General features: G+C 39.2%; 2 protein-coding genes and 1 long non-coding RNA gene across 3 annotated transcripts; 1 reads left to right on the plus strand and 2 right to left on the minus strand.

The window, feature by feature from the left end:
- On the minus strand, positions 1–3,142 carry frmd7 (FERM domain containing 7). Its single transcript, XM_016246760.1, has 6 exons — positions 2,911–3,142; positions 2,734–2,829; positions 2,435–2,598; positions 1,508–1,576; positions 1,338–1,413; positions 1–1,089 (listed from the first exon to the last, which is right to left on the minus strand). Exons 1-6 carry the CDS (start codon positions 2,998–3,000, stop codon positions 163–165), a joined length of 1,422 nt encoding a protein of 473 aa, XP_016102246.1. The 5' UTR covers positions 3,001–3,142; the 3' UTR covers positions 1–162.
- A 955-nt stretch (positions 3,143–4,097) lies between these two features.
- On the minus strand, positions 4,098–5,501 carry LOC107562176 (uncharacterized). The gene is made up of 4 exons (XR_001605957.1): positions 5,470–5,501; positions 5,163–5,254; positions 4,556–4,709; positions 4,098–4,200 (listed from the first exon to the last, which is right to left on the minus strand). It is a non-coding gene; the product is annotated as an uncharacterized lncRNA (long non-coding RNA).
- Positions 5,502–7,039: 1,538 nt separating this feature from the next.
- LOC107562175 (cyclin-I-like) lies at positions 7,040–9,426 on the plus strand. Its single transcript, XM_016246761.1, has 5 exons — positions 7,040–7,050; positions 7,445–7,598; positions 8,125–8,259; positions 8,336–8,410; positions 8,517–9,426. Exons 2-5 carry the CDS (start codon positions 7,485–7,487, stop codon positions 8,670–8,672), a joined length of 480 nt encoding a protein of 159 aa, XP_016102247.1. The 5' UTR covers positions 7,040–7,050; positions 7,445–7,484; the 3' UTR covers positions 8,673–9,426.
- The last annotated feature ends 531 nt before the right edge of the window (positions 9,427–9,957 follow it).

Below are 9,957 nucleotides of genomic sequence, written 5' to 3' on the forward strand. Positions count from 1 at the left end.
ATATAATTTTATGTCAGAATTTCATCACCTTTTGGTCATATTCACTACTGTGCAAAAGTCTTAGGCCATTAGTATTTTCACTAACAAAAAAATTAGATTTTTCTGACATTTCATATGCGGTTATGATGCTTTTGGCTACTGAATGAGTTTACAGTTTTATTCTCAGGACTTGTGTTTGGCTTTAACAGCTGTCGCAGATGTGCCTTCATTACTAAATGAACGCTCCTCCTCTTCGTCCAGCTGTAAGCTTCCGGAGGAAATGCGCATGCGCGCCAGAGGCGTGGAGCGCACCAGTCTGCTGATCCCAGGACAGTAGAACGAACACATCACGTCTGGATCCGAGTCGCTGTGGCTCAGTTCTGACATGCTGCCGTCTGTCGGTCGTGCTGAATGCAGCGGCAGGTATGTCGGCCGCGTGAGGCCTTCCCGTCGAGACAGGTGAGGATAGTGACCCAGCGGGCGAAACTCTGCCGGCTGACACAACATCTTGATGTCGGACTGGCTGTATGACCGGCGAGGAAGTCCCGTTTGGTAGCTGCAGTCGTCACTGAAGTGGCCTAACTCTTCCTGATCTCTGTCTCCAAAGCTTCCCGCTACGTAAAACCCAGGTGCTGCTCCGAGCACCGGAGGCCATCCTATCCCGGCGTACCGTTGCCAATGTGTAAGCACCGGGGAGGCGTACGCGGATCCGGAGAAGCTCGCAGAGCGCAAGGCGTCGTCCAGGAAGCATGCCGTCACCGGCAACATCTCATGAGCCCTGTGGCTGCAACACGGCAGCAGGACCGGAGTGCAGGAGTGATCCAGAGCGAACGACGGGCACACGGGCACCAGCGGATGCAGGCAAGCGTGAGGGTGGTTTGGGTAAAGCAGCACCAGCTGGCGTCTGTTCAAACGGCATCTACACCAGGCTCTCCGGTTGTTCCTGTGCTCCCGCTGTGCACTGGGCCCTGCGTCCACCTCAGAGCAGAAGGGCCGAAGGGAAGACGCCTGAGAGTCCTCCGGCTCAGAGGAGACGAGAACCTCCACAGCCGACTGACTGCGCATGCCGCTTCCGGCGTGAGGAAAACCACACGACTGCTGCTCGTATGCCTGCAACACACACACACGGTTCAGTCAACGCAAACAACCTCTGTTCCGTCAACTATAACAATAATGACTCATTGACAAAAATAATTACACTGCAACATATTACTGCACTAACTAGAAATCAATTGATTCAAATCCAATTCCAAGATGACTTAAAACAAGTGCAGATTTCTAAGGGGCCGTTCACACAGAACACGTCTTTCCGTCTTCAGTTTACTTGATTATCCATCCTAAAAATATACTGGCTGTACCTGCTTGGAAACATCAGTCAGTAAGTCAGGCGAGGATCTGCATTGTCGTGTATCATAGTAGTCTCTACAGTACTTCCTGAAGGAAACAGAACAACTCAGTATTTTAACATATGGTACATATCTTTCACGGAAATATGAGCTATTTTGAACCGTTTCTAGTCATTTCCCACCTCTGAAAAGGTAAGTTGTTCTTCTCAGATTTCTTCGCAAAGTCCAAAAGCTGCTTTTGAGTTCTTCCACTGTTGGTATATATATATATATATATATACTGATCAGTCTGACGGGGATCCATAGATAAAAGTAAAAAACACCAGACAAGCAGCAGCACTGATATTTCAATGTAAATATCAAAAGAACTGGTCATAGTTGTAACGTAATTTATGGGTCGTTCCTTTTGGTTTAAAGTAACTTTGTGTAATCATGATAGGGAGATCATTTGCTAAATGGGTCACACTTTATTTTAAGGTCCAATTCTCACTATTAACAAACCATTAATTACGACTTTTGCCTCAATAAATTAATAGTTAGTAAGGTTGTTGTTAAGTTTAGGTATTGGGTAGGATTAGGGATGTAGAATATGGTCATGTAGAATATGTACTTTATAAGTACTAATAAACAGCCAATATGTTAATAATAGCTGTTTCCTGGCTTCCATGGCTGTAATACGCGGAGTTTTCCACCAACTGGCAACCCGGGGTGCCGAAATCCTATTGGTTAAATTGGCAGTGGGCGGAGTCACAGACTAAAACAAAACCCAACATTCCGACACGGAACACACATTTCAAAGCAGAATAAACGGCTGTAGCATTGTTTTTCAGAGAATGTTAGCATGTTTCCTAAATATCTGCAGACGACGGTATTTTATGCTTCAGTGCAGCCAAAATATTACATACATACTAAAGTACTTAAAGATCACGATCTTTACTGGGAACACAAAAGAGATACAGAATAGCAGCAATGAATATTGTTGCGTACTCTTCTACACCAATTCTGACATAAATTTTCACTGAATTTTGCCTTTGCAGGGCAGCACACCAAAACAACATTAAATAGCGTTATTCTGTAGTACTGTATTGTTTTTGACAGTGTCCGTCTACCTGTATCTAAAGCAAGATCCCTTGCTGTAGAGGAGTGATTTTTGCTTGCCCTTCGGTTCCTCAGAAAGACGGAAGAAGGCATGGTATTCCACACACGTCTTCCAGAAGGCCTTGCAGACGTCTCGACTGGCCATGGCAAACTCGACGGTGTCCTTACGAGACTCCTGAACAGACACAATGACGCAAAACCATTTTTCAGATTTGTTCCTCATGCCACATAAACAAGGGCCATGGATATTTATCCATGATATTTTCCAGTACGAAATGCCATTCTTTGGAGGATGAGCAAAAATAATTACCGCAATTGTTGCATGAAGTTTTATCAAAAAGTGTTTTCTCTTGAAGCTGAGTTTGCGAATATTGGCCCAGCTGAAAGTGTTTATTTTAGTATTTCCCTAAAATAAAAAGACAAAAGATAGCAGTGTTAAAGCTGCTAATGCTTAACCTGGCTTAATCATGAATGACACAGTCCCTACCTGAAAAACCAGCACTCCAGAGTGAGTGACGGCTAAATTGATTCTCATGTCTTCTCCATCGCTGGCGGCGTGAGGCCGGATGCCGTACATGTCCAGCTTACGAGCCACTTCAAGCAACTGACCGTCCGCTTCGGCTGGGGATTGACCTCTACAGCACAGAGAAAACACATCCGGGGTGTTTTACTGAGTCTTTGTGTTGTTTTTAAGTCTGCATCTGTGACAAACGATCCATGATCCTTCAGAAATCATTAAAAACATTTCATCTTATTGTCAGTGTTGACATGTGTTTGCTGCTTAATGTTTTGGTCACACTTTAGTTTAGTGACCAATTCTCACTGTTAACAGTTGCTTATTAGCATGCATATTACCAACATTTTGGCTGTTTATTGATACTTATAAAGCACATATTAATGTCTTATTCTGCATGAGCATATTTTAGATCTCTTAATCCAACACTATACCTAAACTAACAACTAGATTACTAATTATTATTAAGCAGTAATTAGGAGTTTATTGAAGCAAAAGTCTTAGTTAATCGTGAGAATTGCACCTCAAACTAAAGTGTGACCAACATTTTTGTAGAAACCGTTCAAAAGTTTGGGGCACGATTTAAAAAAAACACACAGAAACGAATGCTTTTATTTGCATTCAACTGATCAAAAGTGACCGTAAAAAAATTATAATATTACGAAAGATTAAAAACTGTCCTTTTGAACTATTCATCAGAAGAATCCTTTTATATGGATATTTAGAAATAAACTTAAAATGTTGTTTCTATAAAAATAGTTAATTTAAAAATATAGTCCATTTTAACAGAAAAAATATATATATTTTCAGAACCAAGATATCAAACTTTTTATTTCAAGGCGACATTTCTCATTTTAATTTAGTGTAAAATGTTCTAAAATTATGTACTAAAATTACTAAAACACTGAAATGTCTATATACCAAAAAAATTTTATTAAACTGAAAACTGAAATTATAAAAATACAAACTATATTTTGTACATTCAAAATATAAATAAAAACCATAATGGTATCTCAATGACACAAAAAAAAACAACAACAAAAAACACTGACCCAAACCATAAACATAACTGACAAATCCCTTTCTCATATTTATTACACAGTAACACTCATAATCGTGACATGTTTTACTTTATTTCATAATATTGATTTAAAAAAAATAACTGCCACAATGATGTCGGAACTCAAGCCCAAAGTATTCACTTTCCACAAGTTTTAGGTGTCTGCATACTGCATTGAAGAAATCCTTTCCCAGCACCCTTTGCTATAAAAAAATCAAAACCAAGTCTTTTGGTCAGAAACTCAAGCGTGCACAGAAAAATTGGGATGCTGACATACATTTTCTCTTGCAAACCCTTAAGCCAAACTGTCCTGGTATTCTAGACCACTCACCAGAAAGACACACACACACACACACACACACTTGCATGACTTATTGTCCAACGTCCCACTCAAAAGATGCAATAAATGCCCCTCAGCATATATGGCATAAAATAAGAAGCAATAATGGAGTTATCCTGCATGCTTTTGGAAAATGTGAAGAAAACGACTTTAAAGCTGTCTTTAAATCATTCTCAGATGTGGTGGCGCAAACTTTTATTAAAGCCGAATTATCTCACCTCCATTTCAAAAGCATGCTCGCTATCATCCAGAAAGATGACTCGAAGAGCAAGCAAGCTGTCTTTCTGCGGCTTTCGTGTGTTTTCAGATTTGAAGAGCTCAGGTTGCTTTCTTCTGCAGCTCATACTCATGTCGCCCTTATGAATCAACACCCTAAAAACTCAGCACACGAGAGAACAATTAGTAAAACACATTTAGAGTTGGCTTCATTTTCAAGGCATAAACCTTCAATAATAAGCCATTAACAAACATTTCATAAAGATTTACAGATTAGCTGCATATATTATACCTTATTAATAAATATCAGTAAGATATTACACGCATGTTAAGTATATATCAATAAACATAAGTGTTATTACTAAAAGTTATTAAAAGAATACATTTTACAGTGAAATATCAGAACTTTGAACCTAATGTAATGCTACTGTGAAATGTAATAAATCAGGCATCTCGTTTGGCATCTTTATACATCATTCCATAAATGTAAAACTTGATGTGCAATCTTTTTACATGAAGGTCAGATATTTGGTATCACTGCTGCACGATGAAATGCATGCTCAGTCTTTAATAAGCAAATATTTTAAAAAGCAATGTATGTGTACTTACGTTTTTCTGATGCCATGATATGACTTTGTGCCTATGGTCCTCTCTCAAATCAAATAAAGGATGTGCGTCCTTCGACCAATCCGCCTGCGCAGCTGCAGCACAAAAACAAGCTTACAGCACAGAAATAGACTGCGTCTTCTCCTTCATTGTTGCAGGTTTTTGCAACCAGTTCATTATGTAAGAAGGGATGCTGTGCTTTTCTTTAAAAGAAAATGTTTGAAAGTGGGGCCAATATAATGTTCTTGTTTTTTTTGTGTCATTTATTGTCAATTCTCTTTATTATAAGTGTTATATTTCATTTTATTACCTTAAAGGGGTCATCCGATGCCCATTTTCCACAAGTTGATATGATTCTTTAGGGTCTTAATGAAAAGTCTGTAACATAGTTTGGTTAAAATGTCTCAATGAACACCTTTATCAAAAAACACCTTTTTTACCCTGTCAAAAACAGCTCTTTTCAGAGCAAGCCGTTTTGTAGCATTTTCCTTTAAATGTTAATGAGCTCTGCTGACTCCGCCCCTCTCTTCCGAGCTGCTCTCAGAGAGACTTTAGCCGCATTCATCGTGAAACTTGCTAATTAGCACATTATTAGGAAAGGCGATTTGCAAAGATTCATTACAAAACCTTACACTCACTTCTTCTGTAGATGAGGCTCAATCATGAATGATTCGCGCGAACATAGATGCATTTATGTAAATCGGGGGCGCATTCCCTTCAGAAACAAATGTAATCCACTGCGAGTTCAGTGGCTCAGATGTCGGGAGTAAATGACGATTGCTATGTTCATTATTACATCCAACAACAGAACACCTCAATCGCTCAGGAGTCATTCTTGTCTACATCTGCTCCGGCGGTGAAACAACGGCAGACTGATGACAGTCACTCAGGGCGGGTCTGAGGTAAGACACCAGTCCAGTCTGTGCTGAAACGCTGCTGTCAATCAAACTATCGTGGGAGGGGCCTGTCTGTGTGACGTCACACAGACAGGCATTTGAGATCGGCTCGATTTGAGAAAGGGGTAAAGATTCTAGTAGATCAACATAAAACCACTGGGTGGATTTTTATCATTATAGGGTGGTTGTGTACACACACTGCCAACAAACAACTTGTAAAAGTGCATATAGCATTATATGTCTGTACTTTTTTTCTGCACTGGAAGCTCTAGTCACCAAAAGGAATTCCTTGTGTTTGTAAACGCACTTGGCTCTTTATGATTATAGTTTTGACGCGGAATAACGATTAACATTGACAAAAAAGCTGATTACATGTAATCAGTCAATTCGCAGCACTGCGTCATACATAATGACTTTGGATTTTTCACTTTTGAGAAGCAATATGAAAATGTTTACTTTCTTTGCAACCTAATTATTATAAATATTTTATATCATGGCCTTTAATGTTCTAAAAGTTAAATACAATTACTACACCATAACTCTACCCCTTAAAGACACACTTTAGCATTTTTATAACTGAACTCATTAGTCTCTGTATATTCTAATTAGACGTTTGACATCATGATGTAATAAATTATGATAATAAACCGACCATTTCATATAAAAGAACCCGTATTTGCGACCCATTAACACAGTTCAGTACGTGGGGGATGAGTGTATGGGCGGGTCAACCAATCGTGACGTCACATTTGTGGGCGGTGCCAACAGCGTGGGCTAGAATACGAGGGCGGAGTCAAAAACTGTTGACGCCTTGTGCGACTTTTCTTTTCTTACATTCTCTAAAGGGGAGTCTAATTGCACATTCTGTGCTCTGGTGTATGTATATAACATGTTTTACACCTGCTAGTATTTTATTGAGCTTCTGTTGTTTTTAAGTGTTTCATTGTTGTGTAAGTTAAACAGTGCGCCTCTTTTTGTGTGTTTCTTTTTCAAAGGTAATTTTTATGCCAAAACTTTACATGCCTTTGTTTACAAGTTGATGCAAATCAACCCGCCCATATCTCTTGTGCGCCTTTAGTCTCACAAATGATGCTTTCTGCTTCCTGATGCAGTTAAAATGCCCTGCATTTGTTCATTTTAGTAAACACCAACACGGATTATTAAAATGTAGACAGTGGTTGTAAAAACTGTAGTGTAGGCCTGATGTTGGGACCGTTTTGCATTGCATGCACCCCAACATCAGGCTCTCAAAGAAGAGGAAATGCACTGAAAGCTTGGAGGTTCAAACTTAATAAGGACACCTTGATTAATGCACTGAATTCTTTGCTCAAATAGGTCACTTTGGATAAAAGCATCTGCTAAATCACTAAACTGCATTTCTTTTGTCAGGCATTACTTCCAGTGGAAAGGACTAGTTTCCAGAACAGCCATGAAACCGCCTGGTGAAGAAGAGAGTCAGCGGCTAGGCACACTGTTGCTCAACACCCTGGCAAGAGAAATGCGTCTTTGGAGAGCACCAGTCCTTAAGAACGGTTGCATTCAGGTGGGAACATAAGGCTTCTGAACTTCCTTAAAGGGATCGTTCACCCAAAAATGAAAATGTGATGTTTATCTGCTTACCCCCAGGGCATCCAAGATGCGTACACGAGCGCGTACACACCTCACGCACCGGATGCCGTGCGCGCGCCCAAAGACAGTTGGACATAGTGGTCTATTGGAGGTAAAAAATGATATAAATACTGTCCAGTTTCTGGCACAAACTGATCGTTTCGTGTCTTAGGACATCAATGTGTCGTCACGAGCCGCAGGGTTTCATTTGGATTTGTCTGTGCATGTTTTTTTTTACTCTCATAGATTTTGTTACCATTGCCGTGCATTATACGACTGACAGACTGCAACGGTTGGAGTTAAAAATCATCAAATGTGTTCTACTGAAGAAACAAAGTCACCTACATCTTGGATGCCCTGTGGGTAAGCAGATAAACATCACATTTTCATTTTTGGGTGAACTATCCCTTTAACCAGCAAGAACATGAGCTCTACATTTGCCATGTTTCGTGTGCTCTCAGGGTTCAGATATCAGCCCACCTCAGTACCAGGAGGTGATCGTGTGGTTGCGTGAAATGAGCAGCCTATTCCAGTTTTCCTCCGAGACGTTTGCTTTGGGAGTCTATGTTCTTAACAGCCTGCTTGCAGCAGTCAAAGTAAGTGAAACAGTTACTACCTTTGTATCACTAGAAAAGATGAAGGGCACAGAATCAAAGTCCTATTTCTTTCCAGACTCAGCAGAAATACCTCAAATGCGTGGCCATCACCTCTCTGATCCTTGCTGCAAAGATCAACGAGGAAGATGAGGCAAGATATACCAATGTGTCTGTCTTGTTGTAGCACAAACAGAGACTCCCCACACAATTTTTAACCATTCCAGCACGTTTATTGATCTGTTTTTGTTGGTGAACAGGTGATTGCATCGGTTAAAGACTTGCTGGAGCAAAGCAGATGCAAATTCTCAACAGCAGAGATTCTTCGCATGGAGCGAGTCATATTGAACAAGCTGCACTGGGACCTTTTCATCGCCACACCGATGGATTTCATTCACATTGTGAGTCGCAACTGACGTGTCTGCAGAAATCATGCAACTCTTTTAATGTTGCAAACATGAGCAAAAACTGACTTTTGGTCCTTGACGTTGTGCATGTGAAAAAAGCCGCGACGAGTTGCATGCGGTGCGTATTCGGCAAAGGCACTAATCTGGCTTGTACTTTAGCAGTAAAGCAGATAGATAACCCTGCAAAACATCTCCAATACAAATATCCTCTCAGAAATAGGAACTATCTTCATACTTCGTCTTTCCTACATTGTGGGGTTCAGTTGAAACATCTAAAAATATGACTGATGTTCTTTGCACAAGTTAGTGTGGCATAGACACGGTCGAGGGCTGCGTTTCCCAAAAGCATCGTTGATCGCAAGTTCCATTGAATTCTGTTGGTAACTTGCGAGCAAATTGCTTTTGGGAAACGCTCCCCAGATTAATCCGAGCAACAGTTAACACATGGAGAGCAATTGCTGTTTTAGCACACTACAGACAGTCATAAAATAGCCACTAGAAGTGTGAAGTATGTGAAACGAGACCCTGTTAAAAATACGATCCTGATGCTTAAAACAAATTTCGAAAATTTAATTAATATATGGGAGAAACTCATGAAACATGGGTATTATTTCACCCCCAAATCAAACTGATAAATATATTTTGGATAAAGAAAACGAAGCCTGTTTTAGGACCGTTAGGATATTTTGTATGGGAATTCAAATTTAATAGAATTTACCAAAAAACTGCACATTTAAAGGCTGTTTTTGGTGTGAAAAAGCATTATAAGTTTTATTAACAATTTAATTTAGTTAACAATTTTTAAACAATGTAAAAAAAAACTCCTTTTAAGGTTATTTTCAAAACGTGTTTTATTACCAGGAAATATTTTGGAATTACACATTTTACATTTTTAGACACAGGACTGGAAATTATTTTCATGGCACATTTTTCCTTATTTCTCATTAATGTAATGCCAAAAATATTTTTGTATGTCTTCATTATCATAACGTGTAAAAAAAATGTATTACTTAAATTATAAAGTACATTTACTGAATTAATTTTGTGCTGAATAATAATAATAATAATAATAATGCCACAATGTAAAAAGAACCTCGATCGTCCTAAAAAAGCTTTGTTTTCTTTATGCATGCATATGCATTATTTATTTTGGGTTGTTTCTGTGAGATCTACCCATATAGATCATATTATAGATATCTCGACGTCTATAACACGTAGAATAATTCAATATAATTGCTTGTGAAATGAAAAAATATCTAATAGCATAGAAAAATAAACTTCCCAAATAAATATC

The sequence above is a fragment of the Sinocyclocheilus grahami genome, unplaced genomic scaffold (genome assembly GCF_001515645.1).
Source record: "Sinocyclocheilus grahami isolate Dianchi unplaced genomic scaffold, SAMN03320097.WGS_v1.1 scaffold810.1, whole genome shotgun sequence".
In the NCBI taxonomy this organism is placed as follows: Eukaryota; Metazoa; Chordata; class Actinopteri; order Cypriniformes; family Cyprinidae; genus Sinocyclocheilus; species Sinocyclocheilus grahami.